This window comes from Anabas testudineus, chromosome 2 (genome assembly GCF_900324465.2).
Source record: "Anabas testudineus chromosome 2, fAnaTes1.2, whole genome shotgun sequence".
Taxonomy (NCBI): Eukaryota; Metazoa; Chordata; class Actinopteri; order Anabantiformes; family Anabantidae; genus Anabas; species Anabas testudineus.
In genome coordinates, this window is record NC_046611.1 from 14,279,990 (window position 1) to 14,302,257 (window position 22,268).

The 22,268-nt window shown below is 38.0% G+C and overlaps 1 protein-coding gene and 1 long non-coding RNA gene across 4 annotated transcripts in view; both read left to right on the forward strand.

Moving 5' to 3' along the window:
• The window catches only part of LOC113163498 (protein NLRC3-like), a 228,039-nt gene that overhangs the window by 185,883 nt on the left and 19,888 nt on the right, over positions 1 to 22,268 (forward strand). Inside the window, exons 16-26 of one of the 3 annotated variants that reach the window (XM_033326713.1) lie at positions 3,776 to 3,949; positions 4,194 to 4,370; positions 4,785 to 4,955; positions 6,123 to 6,163; positions 6,665 to 6,723; positions 6,978 to 7,033; positions 7,270 to 7,484; positions 8,431 to 8,702; positions 9,541 to 9,654; positions 9,741 to 9,885; positions 10,119 to 11,074. The exons of the other annotated variants lie outside the window; for them this stretch is intronic. Coding sequence (XP_033182604.1) covers positions 3,776 to 3,949; positions 4,194 to 4,370; positions 4,785 to 4,955; positions 6,123 to 6,163; positions 6,665 to 6,723; positions 6,978 to 7,033; positions 7,270 to 7,484; positions 8,431 to 8,702; positions 9,541 to 9,654; positions 9,741 to 9,885; positions 10,119 to 10,426 — 1,732 coding nt within the window. The 3' untranslated portion in view covers positions 10,427 to 11,074. Of the gene's footprint in view, positions 1 to 3,775; positions 3,950 to 4,193; positions 4,371 to 4,784; positions 4,956 to 6,122; positions 6,164 to 6,664; positions 6,724 to 6,977; positions 7,034 to 7,269; positions 7,485 to 8,430; positions 8,703 to 9,540; positions 9,655 to 9,740; positions 9,886 to 10,118; positions 11,075 to 22,268 lie in introns of those variants that run through there. 3 annotated transcript variants of the gene reach the window in all.
• LOC113163605 lies at positions 18,686 to 22,162 on the forward strand. The gene is made up of 3 exons (XR_003298913.1): positions 18,686 to 18,913; positions 21,260 to 21,319; positions 22,144 to 22,162. It is a non-coding gene; the product is annotated as an uncharacterized LOC113163605 (long non-coding RNA).

Genomic DNA, 22,268 nt, shown 5'->3' on the forward strand with positions numbered 1-22,268 from the left:
AGTTTTTAACTGAATTCTCAGAGTTTCTATCTGATTTAGTTCTTAGTGCAGATAAAGTCATTATAGTGGGTGACTTTAATATCCATGTAAATGTTGATGATAACTGCCTCAACACTGCATTTAATTCACTATTAGACTCCATTGGTTTTACCCAAAATGTAAATAAACCCACTCACTATTTTAATCACACCCTTGGGCTTATTCTGACATATGCTGTGGAAATTGATCATTTATTAGTTTTCCCCCAAAACCCAAAAGTACTGCTGCTTCACTCGGAACAATACTTGATGCTGTTGCTCCTGTAAAAAAAGAAGCTAATGAATCATGGGAAGTTAGCTCCTTGGTACAAGTCACAAATCCGTAGCTTAAAGCAGAGATCACGTAAGCTGGAAAGGACGTGGCGTTCCACCAATTTAGATGAATATTGTCTAGCCTGGAAAGATAGTTTAATAATATATAAAAAAATTCCCGGTAAAGCTAGAACCTCATATTACTCCTCACTAACAGAGGCAAATAAAAACTACCCTAGGTTTCTTTTCAGCACTGTAGCCAGGCTGACAAAGAGTCATAGCTCGGTTGAGCCTAGTATTCCATCAACTTTCAGCAGCAACTATTTGATGATTTTCTTTACAAATAAAATCATAACTATTAGAGAAAAAATGGATCAGATCATCCCTGCATACGGTATGGATTGTACAACAACTCTAGATTCATCTGTAAGACCACGCTTGTATACTGCTTCCTCCCCGTAGATCATTCTGAATTAATTTCAGTAATTAATTCCTCTAAACCATCAACATGTCTCTTAGACCCCATCCAGACTAGACTCCTCAAAGATGTCTTACCTTTGATCAGCACATCCATATTAGATCAGATCAATCCATCTTTACAAATAGGCTACGTACCACAGACTTAAGGTTGCTGTAGTCAAGCTCCTACTCAAAAAGCCTACTCTGGACTCAGGGGTTTTAGTGAATTATAGACCAATATCCAATCTGCCCTTTATCTCTAAAATTCTTGAAAATGAAGGTTCTAAGCAATTCTATGACCAACTGCGTAGCTATAACTTTTATTAGGATTTCCAGTCAGGATTTAGAGTACATCATAGTACAGAAACAGCACTGGTAAAGGTCACTAATGATCTTCTATTAGCATCAGATAATGGACTACTCTCTATACTCGTCTTGTTAGATCTTAGTGCTGCATTCGACAATATAGATCACAACATTTTATTACAGACTGGAACATGTCATTGGAATCAAAGGAACAACACTAGAGTGGTTTAAATCATATCTATCAGATATATTTCAGTTTGTACATGTTAATGATGAATCTTCCCTGCACAGCAAAGTTAGATATGGAGTTCCACAGGGATCTGTGCTTGGACTGATTTCTTTCACTTTATATATGTCCTAGGTAATATCATTAGGAAACACTATAAATTTCCGTTGTTATGCAGATGTTTCCCAGCTATACTTATCTATGAAACCAGAAGAAACTGATCAATTAGTCAAGCTTCAAGCATGCTTAAAAGACAAAGACTTGTATGTCCTCCAACTTCTTTCTCCTAAATCCAGATAAGACAGAGGTTATTTTATTTGGACTTAAAAATCTCAGAGACACTATGTCTAATCACATTCTCACCCTTTGATGACTTAGTATTGGCCTCAAGTAATATTGTAAGAAATCTCAGAGTTATCTTTGACCAGGATTTCTCCTTCACTTCATACATCAAAGAAATCTCTAGAACTGCCTTTTTTCACCTCAGAAACATTGCTAAAATTAGGAGCATCCTGTCCCAAAGTGATGCTGTAAAACTAGTCCGTGCATTTGTTACTTCCAGACTGGACTATTGTAATTCATTATAAATAGGATGTCCCAATAACTCATTAAAAAGCCTCCAGTTAATCCAAAATGCTGCAGCCAGAGTTCAGACTGAAATTAACAAGAGAGATCATATTTCTCCAACGTTAGCTTCTCTCCATTGGCTCCCTGTAAAATCCAGAATTGAATTTAAAATCCTTCTCACTTATAAATCCCTTAATAATCAGGCTCCATCTTATCTTAAAGAACTCATAGTTTCATATTTTCCAAGCAGAACTCTCTGTTCTCAGGCTGCAGGTTTACTTGTGGTTCATAGAGTTTCCAAATGTAGAATGGGAGGCAGAGCCTTTAGCTACCAAGCCCCGCTCCTGTGGAACCAGCTCCCAGTTCATGTTCTGGAGGCAGACACCCTCTCTACATTTAAGACTAGACTTTTATAGTCAAGTTTATAGTTAGAGATGGATCAGGTGACTCTGAACCATCTCTTAGTTATGCTGGTATAGGTTAGTCTGCTGGGGGAACTCTACTGATTCACTGAGCTCCTCTCCTCTCTCCTATATCAATGCAAATGCCACTATTGCACATCATTAACTTTGTGTCTTCTCTCTCCTGTAGTTGTGTTGCCTCCTCTCTGCACTTTTCTGCAGGTATCCTCGGCCTGGAGCTGTACATCTCCAGAATCCAGTTGACCTGCCTAATGTTCTTGCTGCTTATTGTTTTTGTTGCCTGCTCTTCTTTTCCCTCTCCTCTTTCCACTCACCCCAACAAGTCGAGGCAGATGGCTGCCCACTATGAGCCTGGTTCTGCTGGAGGTTTCTTGCTCTAAAGGGAGTTTTTCCTCTCCACTGCTGCCTGAAGCTTGCTCAAATGGGATTGTTGGGTTTTCTACATAATTTTTTTGTATACTATAGTTAGTTATGTTATAGTAAGTAAGGTCTTAAACCTTAAACACCGTAAAGTGCCTTGAGATAACTTCTGTTGTGAATTGTTGCTATACAAATAAAACTGAATTGAATTGAAATAGTATGACGGATGCATGTCTTAAAATAAGCATTAATAAGCTTACAATTTTATTTCTTTCCAGAGTTGAATTTACTTGGCAAGTGTGTTGAAAAGATTTAAAGAACCAAACAGTTTCAGTCCATCAGCTGTAAATTATGTTTATTTGACATTTCTGCTGAACATTTTCCTAAGATTTCATTTCAGTTCAATTCATTAAATAATTTGTAATTTGGGATTAAAACAGTTTTTGTTCAGTTTAATCTGTGTTTAGCTTTGGATTTCCTGATCTGATCTGCAGGATTCAGACCAGGACCAAGCAAGACTTTTGTACTCGCACTGTCACAGGATTTATTGGATAAAACTACAAAACAGGGAACTAAGGGGAAACTACAGGGAACTACAAAAACAGGCAGGGTAACACGAATACAAAGTGACGACAGAAAACTACCAACATGGCGTGGAACAAAGCAACAAAACAAGAAACCAAAGTATCAAAGAAAACCGCTGCTCAATGGCAGGAAAACACTCACAGCAGAAAACAGGCAACAATGTCCAAAAGTTCAGAGGGGGGAAGCAGACAGGACCAAGGAGGACGAGCAGGAGCAGGCAGGGTTGAGCAACAGGCATGGAACACAGACTGGAAACAGTTGGGGGAACTGACAACGATCTGACAGAGGGGAAAGGGCTGAGGAGAGTTTTGTAGGGACAAGGGGACGCAGGTGAGTACAATGTTCAGCTGATTGCTGTGAGCAGAGGGAGAGAAGGGGCTGGTGGGCGGAGTCCAGAAGGAGAGTGAGGTGGAGAAGTGAGTGAAATCTCAGCTTGGCCTGGTGCCAGGCCGAAGCGGTGACACGCACAGAAAGACAAAGTCACTCTACTCATTTTAGAGGAAAGAACATTTGTGAATAATTATTAATGATTTGATCTGCATGGTTTATTCTTTATCCAGATTGACTTCTTGCAGTTTGTCAGAGATCAGCTGTGATTTTCTGGCCTTAGCTCTGAAGTCCAACCCCTCCCATCTGACAGATCTTGACCTGAGTAGAAATGAGCTGCAGGATTCAACAGTGAAGCTGCTGTGTGGTTTTCTGAAGAGTCCACAATGTAGACTGGAGACTCTGAGGTCAGTTCACTGACTGTTACTTTTGTAGAACTTATCTTTGAAGAACCAAACTGTTGGTTTTACAAGTTTCAGTCCATCAACTGTAAATTATATTTATTTGACATTTCTGCTGAACATTTTCCAAAGGTTTTATGAAATTATCTGAGACAAAGTCACTCTACTCCTTTTAGAGGAAACATAATTGATTAGGACATATCTGATTGATTATTAATGATTTGATCTACATGGTTTATTCTTTATTCAGGTTGAGTTCCTGCAATTTGTCAGAGATCAGCTGTGATTCTCTGGTCTCAGCTCTGAAGTCCAACCCCTCCCATCTGACAGAACTGGACCTGAGTGAAAACAGAAATCTTCAGGATTCAGCAATGAAGCTGCTGTGTGGTTTTCTGGAGAGTCCACAATGTAGACTGGAGACTCTGAGGTCAGTTTATTGACTCAAAATGAAACAGAACATTTTGGTGTTAGTTTAAATGAAGATTTGGTTTAACCTCTTAAGACCCAAGCTCTAATTTGATATGCATTTTTTAATTCTCTTTGCTATTTGGGCTTATTGAAAACCTGATAAGTATAAAAACTAAGCATTATCTTTCCACAAACAGTCTCAGTAAGACATCATATGCCTACAACAACAAATTATAACACATTCAGAACATTTAGCATAAAAAACTAGCAATACCCTTTTCTTTGCACACCTATTTGTGAAAGGCTGTGTAAGAGTTGCGCTCAGCTTGCACGCGCAAGATCCCAAAATGTGATGTACACGCATGTGTAAGCCAGGTTAAATCAGGTGAAACATCATTATTTGACTTGATTAGTTCATACATTCTTTTTTCAGATTGAGTTTCTGCAGTTTGTCAGAGATCAACTGTTATTCTCTGGTCTCAGCTCTGAAGTCCAACCCCTCCCATCTGACAGAACTGGACCTGAGTGGAAACTGGATTGATTCTGTTGTAAAGGAGTTGTCTGATCTCGTGGAGAGTCCAAACCACAGATTGGTGACTGTGAGGTCAGTAGAAGATTCGAGTCAGTTTAAGTTGGTTTCCCTCTTTAACGCAAAGATCCACTGTCTTAGTGGTTGCTTTCATCGGCAAAGCTGTGAGAGAGGACAATGGTGACATCCAGTTAACCAAACAAATATTACAAATCAGGAAAATGTTGAATGTTTGTCAGGTTGCTAAGTTGAGCCTATCTTCAGTTTGCATGTCTAAGAAACTCTTACTCACTTAGTCACTTGGCCCTCATTCACATAGAATATCGATGTGGACAAAATACTGTCACACGTAAGGGGAAAGGGACGAGGTAGGCATGAATGAAAAACTAGATTTATTTGAGAAAACTACCCAAAACAGAGAATAAGGAAGGTGTCAACGGACACAACAGCCAAAAACACGAGCACAAAGTAACAACGTAAAACTACCGATATGGCGGGGTACAAAGTAACAAACAAGAAACCAAAGTACAAAAGAAAACCACTGCCCAATGGCAGGAAAACAACTCACTGATTATCCGGGGGGAAGAAAACAGGGCTGAGGAGAGTGGCCAGGAACAGGGCTAAAAACAGGCTGAAGACAGGCTGAAGACAGACTGGTTGTAGCAGGCAGGTAAACAACAACAATCTGCCAGCGGTGAGAGGACTGAGGAGAGTTTTTGTAGGGAGAGGGTGAAACAGGAAATGTGTAATTAATTACTGGGAGCAGAGGGAGAGAAGTGGCTGGTGGGTGGAGAGCAGAGGGAGAGAGAGAGAAAGAAATGTAGAAAATCCACAGCTGGCCGGGTGCCAGGCTGAAACGGTGACAAATGCAGCATCACACTAAACTTAAAAGGTGATGATGAAATCCATTGTTTATTTCTTTGCTCCGCCTTTGCTTCAGTGAATCATTTGCAGCCTCTCTGTAATATATGGTACATCAGCTTGAGCTCAGGCCCTGAGGGGTAGGATAACCACCAAATACAACTTTAAACCTTACATTTTATTATAATATAATAATATATTATATTATAATATAATAATATATTACATTATAATATTTTCCAGTGCTGGTTACTATGGTGATTAGTAAATTTCATGATCAGACTGGTAAGAGTGTTTATCAGGTATCACCTTGAGGTACAAAAAAATCAAACTTAAACAAAATGTGTGTATGTCCACTTAACTATTGTATTTGTCATACAGGATCAACAGCAGGGTGATGAATGCTCCCAAAGTAGAAACGTGTGAGTACTAACTAACTACTAACTACTAACTTCACATGGAATTCCCCGATCAATTTAAGGGCTATAGACTTTATCATGAGCAGAATACAATAGCATAGATAGGGTTTTATTTACAGTAAGTAGTTTGATGTCTGGTGGCATATTTAAGAGCAAAGAGCAGTTTCTTTCAGTTTTTCCATAAAATATTTATTTTTATTAACATAAAATAACTAGTGAGTTTTAAATTAAATAATTGTTATGTTGTCTAAAATGTCAAGACAACTGTGATTCTTGTTTTGACTCGTGCTATAGATGAAATGCAAGTATTATTAGCAGAAGAAACACACTTCGATCCACAGTACAGTCTGTACTCTCTCTCTCTCCAGAGTTTACTTACAACTCAAAGCAGGAAGCTCTCTGCTGCTGCTCTCAGACTCTAACTTCATCTGTGACTTCGATCTGATTCAGAGTAAAAGCAAACACTCCTTTTCTGACATGTGCTGTGTCTTCTCCTTCCTACAGGTGACTCTGATATCACAGACAACTCAAAGCTTGATGAGCCTGAGAACAAACCAAAGCTGGTAAAGATGAGGGGAAAGACGTTTTTTCCTATGTTTTCATTACTTTTACATTTTCAACAATTCTACCTTTGCATTAATTAATTTAATTTATTAGTTTTAATCAATCAATCTATCACTGTTCTTATGGGTTATTTTTGTTTTGTTCTGTCCTACTGTGTTTTACTTAACTGTGTACTGTGTATGAATGTGAAACATAACAATGACATCTGTTATTTCTAGTTAAACAACTGATGTTGTTCATTCCTGATTTGCAGCCTCCATCAAACTTCACACCTGAGTTACAAACTCAATCTGCACACGTCTTATACAGGTGATGCTCTAACAACCTACTCAAGTCATGCATTAAGACAAAATTATTCTGCTCCTCAGATGGGGTGAGGGGTACTACCAGTCACACCATGCAGCTGTGTTTTCATGAGTGTAGCACTACTTAAGAATAAGAACGGTCTTTCTACTTGTTATATACTTTTACATTGATCTGCAGGTTTTGGCATGAGATATTCTCATGTTGAGAAATGAATACACTGTGGTTTCTGGTTCCTACAGGTTCAAGTGTCCTGGTCCAGGTTTGTTCCAGTGTAATTTGACAGGACTGGTGTTTCTTATGGCTCGTGAGGCAGAGCTGCTGTATAGGACTGTCCAGTGGGATGAGAGCCGCCTCCAGTCAGCTGGCTTGATGGCTGCAGGCCTGTTGTTTGATATTAACTGTGCTGAGGATGCGATCTGTCAGCTCCACCTTCCACACTGTGAAACAAATGATGGTAATAAAAGTATTTGTCTACAGCCACAGTCTGAATAAACATATGTACATTCATACATACGTTCATCACCTGTAGCTGTTTTAACACCTGCAACAGGAGGTGTTAAACAGGTGTTAAATATCTCCTCTAAATGGTTTTTCTGGCATCATCTACATGTTTTGGAACGATTTATTTAAAATTTGGCCTGTAGCATGATGGGCTGGGATAGAAGTAGAGATAAAAAGTGGATCAGAGTCGGTCCCTCATTTCATAGTGCTTCCTATGTTTAGAGTTGGGATGGTAGAAGACAGATTTACCTTTTTTCCTCTGCACATTTAACCTCTTAAGAATCGAGCTCTAATTTGATATGCATTTTTTTATTTCCCTTTGCTATTTCGGCTTATTCGAACCTGATAAGATAATAAATGATAATAAAAACTAAGCATCATCTTCTCACAAACAGTTTCAGGAAGACATAATATTCCTACAACAACAAAGTATAACACATTCAAAACATTTAGCATTAAAAACTAGCAATGCCCTTTTTACACATCTATTTGTGAAAGGCTGTGTAACAGTTGTGATCAACTTGCACAAGAGCCCAAAATGTGATTGTGCCAGGTCCTAAGAGGTTAATACCAGTGTATCAGTATATTTTAATGTTTCTTGATGCAAGTGGAAATTATTTCCTAAAGATGAAAAGCAAAGTCCTCAAAGTGAATATATAGTGTCAGATATAATAATTTCCTCTAGACTTCAACCTGCAGCATTTAAACAAGTCTAACCTGCAACAGCAAAGGCCCATTCTCTCACCAGCTTCAAACAGATGAGAATTAGTTACCCAACATGGCTGACTGTTTTTTATTATTATTATTATTTTTTAGATATTGCATTCAATAAAATGAGCAAAAACATCATAAAGAGGTTGTTGTCAGTAAAACAGATGTTGAATGTTGTGTTTTCACAGCTCTGCTCAAGGAGAGTCCGCTGTCTGTGGTTCACATCACAGATGATGGAATGAGCATCCTCAAGCCTCTAGAGATCACAGACACTCATGTGGTTGTCAAAGTCCGACATCTCTCTGCCTTTGGCCTCGTCAGGACTTTGCCGTTGTTTAATAGCCTTCGGAACAAAAGAAAACAAGTTAACGGCCAAGTTTTGCTTTTTCTCCAACCACCAAACCCAAAAACACAAAACCTCAATGTGTTTCTGCTGCCGAGCAACATCCCTGTCTCTATGGTAGATATTTTTATATCTAAGCTACAGTACAGTGATGTAGCTTTTTAAATAAAGATAATCTAAATAAAGTTTTTAGAGTGACTGAATGAGTGATGAGGCACAGACACCAGCTCCGTTGCTGCGGAACGGTTTGGCCACTGTAATATTTCACAACACATCCCAAGTTGTGAATGTGGGCCTAAAATAAATATACAGTATATTCAGCCACATGATGTTGTAGCTGTTGTCTTCACAGGGATGTCTGATTCAGACAGATGTGTGAATACAGTTGTAAAACACATGTTAATAAGGTCGATAAGTTGAGGTTCAGTGTTTGCTAACCTATTGAAGACAGAAAGATGTGCACATTTCATCCATAAGATCATAAGAGTGTTTTTACACTATGACATGTTACAGTATGAAGTTTGTTGGTTTACCTTAGATTAAAAAATAAATAAAATTAATATTAATTAGTTCAGCTGACATTATATTGTCATACAGTAAGACGTGAAGATCCATCAAACACCATTTTTTTTACGTCTTAATAACAGGCAACAGGTGACGTCTGGAGACATGAAGCTAAGTTACAAAGTGTCATTGACTATTTGTCGCATTGACAGAATAATTAGCAGCTTAATCATAAAAGAAAACAGTGAAGATATTGCAAGTCTGCAGTTTGACAGCTGAAGCAATTTAATATTGATAAATCAAATCTTTGTCTGCTCTTCCAAGAAAACCACAGATTGTGACTTTAATACTCTCAGTAATATTTATAAAACAATCTTGAAATGTAAAGTGTAAAGTTCCTGTTGTTCACATGATGTCCCTGTAACTAACATGTTCTCATTTATTTCTTAAGGTTGAAGCAAAACACCGAGGCTCTAAGAATATCCCGGTGTGCTCCAAATGTACATTTGTCAAAAGTGAAAGTTACACTGTTCACTGTCAAAAGGCTGATAAAATACAGCCTGAGGTGAGGATTTGATAAATAAATGTTACCTGTATTTTACTTTTAATGCTACAGTGTGAAGATACTGATTTTGTGTTATTGGTTCTCAGACAAGTCAAAACATTGACATGAAGTATGATCCAAATTTCCACCCACTGTTTGAGATCCGCCTGCCTACAAACACTGAAGAAGTGACTGTAACAGTGCAAGACCAAACAAATACTGATATTTGGAAGTGGGACGTTGTTCTGACTGGTAAAGTCTTCATCCATTAGCAGCATATTCTATTCTATTCTATTCTATTCTATTCTATGAGCTGCAGAAACTTGTCACTTACAAGAAATAAATGTCACCTGCCATTGTACTGTGCAGTTTAATGTGAGAGTGGCATGTTTTCTGTAGAATTGTGTTTCTGAATGGGAAAAGAAAAATTATAAAGCACTTTGTAAAAACTCTTTAGTAAAATCTTTTTTCTGTTTTTTTCTTAGGACATGTTGAACATAATGAAAATCCACAGAGGTCTCAGAGTCTCACACCAGAGCAGAGGTTGTCCTCGGTTCGGTCGCAGTTTGTTCAAAGGGTGTCTGAACCTGTTCTAAACCAGCTGCTGGATGAACTTTTTCAGGATGGAATTATAAATACAGAAGAAATGGAGTTTGCCAGGACAAAATCCAGGGCTGACAGAGCTCGGGAGGTGATCGACATGGTGCTAAAAAAAGGAACAGAAGCTAGTTCGTCCCTGATTGCTCACCTCCATGAGTTGGATCAAAACCTTTTCCAAACCCTAAACTTGTGACTGAGTGTTTTCTGTAAAACAAATTCAGTCTAATCCAACAGCTCTGCAATAAATAATAAATCCTCCTGGTCATTTTAGTAAGTTTCTGATCACTGAGGAAGGTGTAGTTTGTTTTCTTGTCTACTCTTGGACAGTAAAGAGAGTGGACAAATAAAAACACCTGCGTGATGTAATAAAAACAAGTGAGGTCTAAAAAGAATTCAGCATGCAACAGATGTTCCAGTGTTGTGGGTTGTAGTGTTAATGTGTTTTTGTTGAGTTGTTGTTATGACTGTTTGTGGCCAATGATTCTTGCAGCTGAAGTAAAATTTGGTTCATGGTTACAAGTATTGTTGGACTTTTACTGCATTCTCCAGCTTATTGAATTCATGATTTGTGTAAATGCAGCCAGTTTAACTAAATACTTTTACAACACGTCAAAAAATTCTACTTAAAGTCTCTTCAGCTCCATAAAGCTGTCACTTGTCTCATCATCTTTCAAACATAGCTTCATTACAACTCGACTTGTGCTTGTTTAGAACAATACATTTCTCCTTTTTCCACAGTATTTAAAAAAACAGAGCTGCAGAGCCAGTTTAAGAGTGTTCGGCTTTAACATTACAGGTGTTATTAGACATAATAAAAGCATTAAGACCACTTACCAGTGAATTGATAAAGCTTTGACTTTATCTCAGTTGAGGCAAGACAGATTGTTGCTTAAATCACATCTGCTGTCTTGAGGCTTATTTCACTATCTTCTTAGAAATAATGTGACTGTTTTCTTTCCAGATCTTCATGGTGGAGAGGACGTAATTTGTGATTTGTAAAACCAGACTCCACGGCAAATTAAACTTCATTTGATGTCAAACATGCAAGAGACAGTTGCATGTCAACATTTACCAAAACATTTTATTCGTACTTGGAATTGACATTTATGAATATTTAACACGTTTATATATCATCTGCATAAAGCAAAATTTAACAACATCTTACATGAAACACTGAGAGTCTCTTGTGTCTCTGCTGTCCTGACGTCTCGTCCTTCATTCACAGGATATGTGGCAGAACAGCTGATGTTGTATCCATCATGTTTGTCTGACAGAGTGATGGTCTCCTGGATTTGAGTTGTAAAGGTTCCATCTGTGTTTTCCTCTCTGTTGTTGTGAGGGTCTTGTTGGAGACTCCAGGTGAGTTTAGGAGTGGAGTGTGGACAGGGAGTGAAAGCTGAGCAGCTGATAGTGACAGACTCCTTCTCCTTCAGATTGACTTTAGAGATTTGAATTCTGGGACTCAGAGAATCTGTGGTTTTAATACACACATTTTACAAATTTTACACAAAAAGAGATTACACACACATAAGTGGGCATCTACATAAAACTATGTTATAAACTTGAGGAGACAACTAAGAGGATCACAAACAGCTGTCGCCTTGAATGGTCCGTTCTCGATTCTGAAGTAGTATGTGTTTGTGTATGTTGTGGTTAAATTAGAAAATAGAGTGGTGCAGTTTGTCTGATTCAGGTTTCCAGTAATATTCATTGGATATTTGTTAACTGTCTCACTACTGTTGAAGATGACCTGTTGGTAAATATCTGATTCATGTTTCATCCACACTCTGAAGGTAGTTCTTGTGCTGATAAATTCCTAAGTACTAAAGTTACACAGGATCATCAAACAAGATCCACTCAGTGCTTCCATCGTCTGTGGTGCAGTGATGAAGAGTCCTGAATATGAAGCACAACCAGCCAAAACTCCTGTAAATACAAACTATTTATTAACATGTTGTTGGAAAATCAGCATCAAGACAAAGTTAATCATTAAATAAAAACATTTGATCTGTTAACAGTGTCTATACTGTATATACAGTTTTCTTTATTCATATTCATGCTTCTCTCTAATGTGTTAATTCTTTAGAAACTTTTTGTTTTTTATTTACTATTTTACATGCATCTGATGGAAACATGGGTAAAGCACAGGTTAGTAACTTTTTGATATGTCAAAAACAAAAAAAAAACTGCTGCCATTCATCACTTCAACATGAGATATAATTTTAAAATATATGTTCTTACTATTGTGTTGTGCTGACACAAAGAAACATGAAGCAGAAAAATAGAAGCAGAAATTACATTAAAGCAGCATTCAGGTCTGGACTCTGGCTCGGCCATTCCAAATCTTTAATCCTCTTCTGGTGAAGCCTTTCTTTAGTTCATTTAGATGTATGCTTTAGGTCTGGTGTTCTTTTGGTTAATTTGAATGTGATTACTTAATTCTGAACACAGCCCAGTTATTAGAGGGTTTGGGGGGTTTCAAAAGTCAATAAGTTAAACTCAAATTCCACTTCTCTTACATCTAGTAAATAAAAGTCCAGTTAAAATAGATAGACATAATTTTTTATTGATTTGATTTCAATGATTATGGCTTATAGCTCATAAAAATCATAATTCCAGCAAAACAACATTTAATACTATACATCAATACAGAAATGCTTCTGAAAAGTGTGTTCATATATGCACTCAATACCTATTCCTTTAGTCCAAATTACTACATCAGTGCAGCATGGGAAAGAGGAGATCAGCCAGCACTGTGGCAGCAGGACCAGGTTGCTTTAATAGCAGCCTTCATATCATCTGTATTGTTAAGACAGATCTTTTGTTGTAATGCTTTTGTTCATTTTCATTTAAAATTAAAGCACATGTTTTCTCCATATCACATCATATATATATTTATTCTCCTATGAGGTGGGGTATCAAAACACTCCATCCATCTTCTCCTGGTCTGGCAAAATTTAGAACCCATTGTGGCCCACGAATCAAAAAGTACTAGAAAAAACTACAACAAAAGATTTGTCTTTGAAGTCCCACAGTATTTAACTATTTACTGTATTAAAATCTTAAATCTAGTCTTAAAACACTGAAAATTAAATGAATAATAACTAACTTTTAGGTTACTAACTATTGCTGTTTTAAAGCACTGCAAGTTCTTTTATCTTCAAGATATCATCATCACTCTCCTCCTGTTTTTATTTCAAATACAGTAAGAGATGCAGATGTATTTATTCTCCTCTTTCTAGTAAATTTTTGTCCCAAAGGTCCCAAAGTCAACAACAATTAGCACAAGGACGGAACATAGTTTATTTTGCGCTCTCCTTGACAGAAAAGTCATGTAACACACAATGCTCGTTGAACTAATAATAATAATTTAGAATATTTTTTTACAAACTACAACGGAGAAACAGTTCTGTTGATCTCCCTTTTTAGCCAGCGCATCAAAGTCTGGAGTTAGTTTAGTTGTAGCAATTCTCAGGATGGATCTGATGTGTTGATCTGTGGTTGACCTTGTTAATGTTCATGATGCTGAACGTCTGTTCACACACATAGGTTGAGCTGAACAACACCAGCATCTTCTGCGCTGAGATTTGGAAATGGGCTTAATTGAGTGAAGCATAAAAGTCATTCAGTTACAAAGAGTTGAACTTATCTTTTAAGACCGGGTCGGACTGAAGGTCGATTAGTTGGAGCTGTAGCTCCTCTGGTGATGTTTCGGGGTCTTGTGACAGAGGACAGGCCACCAACTGAAGTGACTTGTCAATTTTTTCAAAATCAGAAAACCGACAGCAGAATTCTTCATGCAGCTCATCCAGTGACTTGCTGTATTTCTTTCTTACATGTCCTACTCAAACTGACTGTGCTGTAGTCCCCTTGTACTCGTATAAAGTTTACAAGTTTCCCGACAGGATTCCCAACATGATTCAGATTTAAACAGAGATTCCTGGTGGATGATGCAGTGGAGAAAAATAACATCCTGGTCAGAATTTTCATGTTTGACTTTATTCTGGATTCTCCTCAGCAGGTCATCGTGTTTCCCCGTTAAATTCAGAGATCCATCTGTGGTGACTTTGATAAGTTTACTCCAAGGGAGCTTCATATTTTCATTCCCAGTTTGTCCTTTCAGAGACTACATTGTCAAAACCTCCTCTGTTATTTTAAAAGTGTTCTTAATCCCTCGGATAAAAATGAGGAGCTGTGCAGTGTCTTTGACATTGTTGCTTTCATCCAGCGCTGACGAATCTAACGTGAAGGACTCGTCCTTTTTATTTAAGTTGCTGGTGAGATCTTCATCTATTAGTTCCACACATCGAGTCACTTTCCTGCGTGATAAACAGATTTTTTCACATTTCTATCCCTGATTACAACGCACACACTGAAAAAAATTGCAGTTGTAGTGTTAAAATTTGAACTTTTAGCAGTAAAGTGATTTGTCAGTTGAATAAAATAACCTCTGAACTGTGACTGTGATAAAGAGAAACTCTTCACTCTGCTGTTGGTTCACTTCCTGTCAGTTATCTAAAAAAACAATATCTAATAAATAGTCTGCTGCTTTTTGATAAAGAAACTTTGTGACATTAACAGTTGATGCCAATAAGAATAATAATAGTTTTTATTATTATTTACAGTTTTCAAAAATAATGTTACGTTTGTTACAACAGGACAGTAAAATAAATCCATATTAACAGAAGAGGATTAAAACTGAAACAAACATAAAATGTGCTGCACTATAACTGCACTATATTTACTACAGCAGCATTAATGCAGCAGTAATGTTTCTATTATTCCTCTGAATCATTCAAATAAAAAATATTCTCATAATTTAATTTGCATGGAAACAGAAACACCTGGAAAGACTTTCATTACATCTGCAGCAATTAAACCAACAACATATTTACTGTGTGATAAGTGATTAATGTTGTCTTTAAACATATAGTTCTCACTGTTATATACACACAACACTAAAACTACATCCTCAATAACTTGTGCAGCTGTTCTCACTCTCTCTTTCTGCTCTAGACTGAGCAGGACACTCAGAGATTAGAGGAATAATAAACCTCAGGTTCAGGCTCAGAGTTTTTCAGGAACATGGTTCAGAACTCCTCAATATTTAGTTCAATATTTTTTACTCAAAACGTTAAGTCGCAAACTATTTACAACTATAAAATATACATTTATATTTTCAGGTCTGCTTTAATTTTACAGGGTTACTGCACAGTGATTGTTGGACTTTACACACTGCTCCACAACAGCACCCTCTGTCTTTAGAATCAGATGAGAAAAAAACATTTAACATGAAAAATGGAAAAAAAAATACACACATATATACAAACATATATTAACAGCCAGATATGAACATATTTATACTGTACATATACATAAATCATACACATACTGTACACACAGAAATACAAATATTTATGCATATATACACATGAACACATGTAAATATATACAACCACTATCCTCATCCTATAAACAGGACTGAACATGAAAATGTTTATGTGAAACCGTTTCACAATAACAATTTTAAGGATGTTAAAATCAACACCTGCATGAAATGAGCATCTATGTTAATGATCTAATGTACGAGTCAGTACATTCACAGTTTGACCAATCCACAGTCCACTATCTATTTTGGGCTGCACTGAGTCCACTTCAACACAAAATGTGATTAATATCATGCAGCAGACACAGAAACATGAATTAGTCCAATGCCTGAATAACTGTTCACCTCAGCTCCAGCTGCACTTGATAATCTGCTTTGTGAACAAAATTCATTAAAGCAGTTTTTTGTCATTTCATTGATTATTATTTTAATTTAAACTTGATATGTTCTGCATCACAGACTTGTTCACTGTGGACTCTCAGAAACTCACTGTGAAGTTCTGGTCTCAGCACTGAAATCCAAGTCCTCCCATCTGAGAGAACCGGACCTGAGGAACAATAACTTAAGCAAACTGCATGTGGTCCTGAAGTTGGTGGGTTCTGCACAGTGAATGAAAAACAGAGAGAGGACTAGATATCAACTTTGTGTTTTGCTGTTTAAAAGTTCTTCTGACATGATGGTTGGTGATGGTGTTCCAGTGAGGGTGAGGTGGGGGGAGATGATAATTCAGGTGACTGGAGAAAAATGGGAAAATGCTGTGTTGGAGCAGGATCTCACAGGTAGATTATTTGTGGGATGATTACTTTTGTTTTTCAAATCTGGTGAACATACCATAACATCTACCCGAACGCTGTACTGTCCCTGAACGCCTCCAACAGAGACATGGAGCACTGTAGCTACTGGGGACAGGTAGTAAATGCTATGGCTTCTGTGGAGACACGAGCTGTTTCACCATAGAAGCCACATTTGGACAGTGACAGGATGACTCACATGTTTTGAAACACAACAATCACGGTTCAGTCCCCAGAGCTGTAGAAGAGCAAATAAGTGAGAAGTACAGCAACATTATCTTCTGGGACGAAATGTTGTGACTAGTTGATTAAATGAGTTTTTAAATACTGATTTACCATCTGTGTTGTTTTGTCTTTAATCAACAGATGGAAGTGATGATTTTTCTAAAGGTCACAGTAAAAAGAAGAAGATGATGCTTGATGATGATCCAGATGTTGAAGCAGCAGCAGCAGAGAGGCTCTGACTGGACCACGTTACTGGGACGTAGAGTGGTCTGAGTTTATTACTGATTCATTTTGTGCTGCAGCTTCACACTTACCTGAATACTGCCACCTTGTGGGAGTTTAGTGTACTACTAGTGAACTCTGACTGTGGTCACTTCTGTTGGATTGGAGATTATATTTGTCTCCACTGCAGCTTTTAAATATAAACATCTGCTCTTTATTAAAAACCTTATGTATTTCTACTGTCCTCAGTGTGTCATTAGTTTAGACTTTAATACTCAGACACTTCTGTCAAACTAAAGAAATGTGGACCCAAGAGCACGACTGAGGAAGGCTGGAGTCGTGAATGTCTCTGTTAATGGGAGGTTAATGGTGCGAACCAGCAAAAAGGGAGAAACAGAAACCAGCTGCACTAATAGGCAAGAAAATAATCATACATACAGTCTTCAGGAACAAATTCTGAGAAAGTCTTTCAAGGGTACAGGATGAACAGGTTCAGATAGAAGGAGGTGGTGTCGTGGCTTAAGTAGTGGTAGGACGGAGACAATGAGCTGCAGGTGAAACTGATGAGGGTTAATAAAGTGAGGTGAGTCTGTGAGTAGGAGTCATGCAGGAGGAGGGTTATACCTGAAATGAAAAGAGGACAACAGGTGACAGGACAGAAATAAATGAAAGGAAAATGTGCAGAAGACTGTGACAACTTTTGTCAGCTCATGATTTTAATGGGTTTCTGTGTTTTGTGTATGTTCCTCAGTTTTCTGTTCCATCTACTTGTGTTCAAATCAGCCTGGTTTTTGGTCCCTGAGTGAACTTTAAATTGAAGTTTAATCTATTTATCTGTTCAGAACTGGTTCATCTGTCATATAAAAACTAAACCACCATTATCAAAACTCATCGATCATAGTTTTTCTGCTCGTCTGAAGTTGAAGTCAGAGCTTCACTTTTCCTTTATTTATTATAAATGTAGAGGTAGATGCTAAGAAACCCCACAGCCTGTTGTATCTGGTTACAGAGTTTAAAGACTCAAAAATACTGCTTTTCCTCCAACCGAGCGTGTCCATTGTTTTACTGGTTCAGCTGCCTGAGGTATGTTCAGCATGTATGAATACATATGCTGATATTAATCTATGTCTTTAGTTGACATGCAGGAAGTTGGAGCTGGGTATTTACCTACGTGGGTGTTCTGGTCCCTTTTAGTGACGAGGTAGGTAGGTAGCATTCTTTTGTAAATGCGTCGAGCCTCCTTTATCACTTGTTTTGTACTGGTTTTCATTAGTTCTCTACTGATATCCTCCTGTGAGTTGAGTGGATCAGTTTGGTGAGGATCCATCCGTTGTGGTAATTCACAGTGTGTATGCAGTGTAGCATGGGGGGGTGCACGTGTGCTGTGTTGTAGGTGATGAACTGTCCCTTCCTCCAGGTTAGGTAGTGTTCATTTCAAGTGTCCTTATTTATTCCCTTAATAGGAACCTGCTCCCCTCTACAGCCCAGTGATACTACTTTAGTTCAGACTCTACTTGCTGATGGTTTTATGGTTGATCACTTGTGTATTGTAATTTTTTATTATGTATTTGAAGTAATTGTAATAAACTGTAACTTGTGAAGTCACTCCTTTGCCAGATGACAGATGTATTTGTGTTTGGTAAACTATAATGATGGTTAAATCATATATTAGTACTGAAGGACAGAAAGTTGGTGACACATTGGTGCTAACAAGTGTCTGAACCAGTGGAGGAGTTATGCAGGTTTCATTTTAACATCCAGTCAGTCCAGTTTCTGTCAGGTAGTTTAACACGTCGTGTTTACAGACCATAGGTTGTTAAATGAAGCAGAGTGTATGAAACATTCAGGGAGGAGCAGTGAGATGTGACACCTTTTCAGAGAAACTAGTTCCTCATCAACACGTCTAATCCACATCTCATCTCCAGTCTCTCACAGAATGAAAGCTGACGGGCTCAGTTTGTAGCCTGCAGCAGTTTACAGGTTAAAGACAAGTGAGACACGCTCATGTTTCTGCTTCTGTCTTCTTAGTGTTGATCTACAGGGAAGCAGCAGAGTGGTGAGTACAACATGACTCTGCTGTTCTGAGTTTGTGGAATTAATCCTATGGAAATAAGGAGAAATAATAAGAGTTTGAAGTTGACAGTTTTATAATCTGGGAGAGATGGAGGGAAAGATGTCACACTGATAACACACTGATAACACGCTCATGTTTCTCTCTCTGTCAGAGGAATGAGAAATACTAATCTGACTTTAACATGTGTCTGTGCTGCATAAATTAATGATGTTCACCTGTCTGGTTGATTGTTTCTCACTCACACACTAGATGCTAATTTGTGTCAGTGTAAATCCGATATTTAAATGTGAACTGTCGTCCGTTCTCTAGTAGCGGTGACGAATGGACAAATGTTTTGTTGTACTGTTGTACTGTTAAGACCGTTCTATGTTTCTTAAGTATGTTTTAAGCAGCAACATTTTAGCTGCTTTGTAGTTAAATACTAATAACTCAGGTTTAAGCTACACCATAGGCCAACTTTACTTTAAATAAAAAGCACGTTCACACTGTGGAATTAAGGAGAGTGAAGGTTTTCTGTGTTGGACGTTGATGCAGAATGTAAAAGGCAGCAAGTGTCGTTCTGCTCAGTTCTGGGTTATATTTCTGTCTGTTTCTGGTCTTATTCTTTATGAATCTATCTTTATATTCTACAGCAGATTGTATCTATTATTCTGTTCTGGTAGAATGAATCCAAATCCATCTCTAATGTAGAATCCAGCCTTGTAGCTCTTTTCTGAGTCTGGTCTGATCTTTGTTTGTTCATCAGCTTCCTGCTCAGAACCACAGACATTTCTCATCACATATTAAAACTCGGACTTTCTCCTTCAACGTGTGTGATCTGTTCCTGCCTTTATTACTGAGCTGTTACTACTTTAAGTCATTTATTGTTATCAGCCAAGAGAGTTCCTGCCTCATTTTCCAACTTTACAGTCTGAGCCATGAGGCTTCACGTGTTCATTTCTATAGAATTAATCACATGGTGAATGGTGTTTGTTGTTTGTTTACAGTTTTATAACCACTCAGATACTGTTGTTAACATGTTTTGTCCATAAAATAACTTTATAAAATGAGCTCCCAGTTTTTGGTTTGTTGAACCCAGACAGGTCTGATAAATATTAAACCTACAGGTGGTAAAACAAGTTTCCTTTTCCTGTGTCTCTGTGAATTAGTTCATACATTTCTCTACAAATATCTGATCTTTAGCTGCTTCATGCTCCACTATGTTCAACAGCTGCTCTCTGTCTGTGTCCAGCTGCTTCAGGCTCTTCATAACATAAGGTGTTGAAGTGAGGAGGCTCCATCTATAGTTTCACTGTTAGATCCAGTGATTATTTCCAGTCTGTGGTCATGGGTTAGAGCTGCTCCTCAAACATTTTACTGTTTACTGTCACTGATTTACTTCCACTACTGGTCTGTGGAGACCAGCTTGTGCTCCCTCTGAATCTCCCTCTTTGTTCTCAGTTTCAATCTGCTCAGTGAAAAGTGTCAGAGAACAACCAACAAGGGCTCTGGTTCATTGAACACTTCCAGCTGCTCCTTCACACACACTATGTGACGTCCTTGACCGTCCACAGTGGAATAACTAGATACATCATGTGTGAGCAGTGTTGAAGGACCCCACTCCTGCTAAAATGTCCTGGCTAATGTCTGTCCATATTTTCTCACTCACCTTACCTGAATACTGCCACCTAGTGGGAGTTTAGTGTACTACTAGTGAACTCTGACTGTGGTCACTTCTGTTGGATTGGAGATTATATTTGTCTCCACTGCAGCTTTTAAATAGAAACATCTGCTCTTTATTAAAAACATTTTGTATTTCTACTGTCCTCAGTGTGTCATTAGTTTAGACTTTAAGACTCAGACACTTCTGTCAAACAAAAGAAATGTGGACCTGGTGGACCTCAGAACTGGTTAATCTCAAACGATCCTTCTGTCATTATCAAAACTCATCGTTCATAGTTTCTCTGCTCGTCTGAAGTTGAAGTCAGAGCTTCACTTTTCCTTTATTTATTATATATGTAGAGGTAGATGCTAAGAAACCCCACAGCCTGTTGTATCTGGTTACAGAGTTTAAAGACTCTGTTTTTCCTCCAACCGAGCGTGTCCATCGTTTTACTTCAGCTGCCTGAGGTATGTTCAGCATTGCAGCTTTATGTTCGTGCATTAGCTTTTAAACCCTGTATATATATACTGACTATATGTATAGTTGCAGATCAGGTTGGGTCAGGTTGGGTTTTACGAGCTCAAATCTCTTTATGTTCATTGTTTCCTGGTAAGGTGTGTATTGTTCCCTTCATTTCTGATGTATACATATGCTGATATTAATCTATGACTTTACTTGACATGCAGGAAGTTGGAGATGGGTATTTACCTACGTGGGTGTTTTGGTCCCTTTTAGTGACGAGGTAGGTAGGTAGCATTCTTTTTTTTTAAATACATTGAGCCTCCTTTATCACTTGTTTTCTCCTGGTTTTCATTAGTTCTCTACTGATATCCTCCTGTGAGTTGAGTGGATCAGTTTGTTGAGGATCCATCATTTGTGGTCAGTTACAGTTTGTATGCAGTGTAGCATGGGGGGGTGCACAAGTGCTGGGTTGTAGGTGATGAACTGTCCCTTCCTCCAGGTTAGGTAGTGTTCATTTCAAGTGTCCTTTTTCAGTCCCTTAATAGGAACCTGCTCCCCTCTACAGCCCAGTGATACTACTTTAGTTCAGACTCTACTTGCTGATGGTTTTATGGTTGATCACTTGTGTATTGTAATTTATTACTTATGTATTTGAAGTAATTGTAATAAACTGTAAGTTGTGAGAACACTCCTTTGCCTGATGACAGACGTATTTGTGTTGGGTAAACCATAGTGATGGTTAAATCATATATTAGTACTGAAGGACAGAAAGTTGGTGACACATTGGTAACAAGTGTCTGAACCAGTGGAGGAGTTATGCAGGTTTCATTTTAACATCCAGTCAGTCCAGTTTCTGTCAGGTAGTTTAACACGTCGTGTTTACAGACCATAGGTTGTTATATGAAGCAGAGTGTATGAAACATTCAGGGAGCAGCAGTGAGATGTGACACCTTTCCCTAGAAACTAGTTCCTCATCAACACCTCTAATCCACATCTCATCTCCAGTCTCCCACTGAATAAAAGCTGACGGGTTCAGTTTGTAGCCTGCAGCAGTTTACAGGTTAAAGACAAGTGAGACACGCTCATGTTTCTGCTTCTGTCTTCTTAGTGTTGATCTACAGAGAAGCAGCAGAGTGGTGAGTACAACATGACTCTGCTGTTCTGAGTTTGTGGAATTAATCCTATGGAAATAAGGAGAAATAATAAGAGTTTGAATTTGACAGGTTTATAACC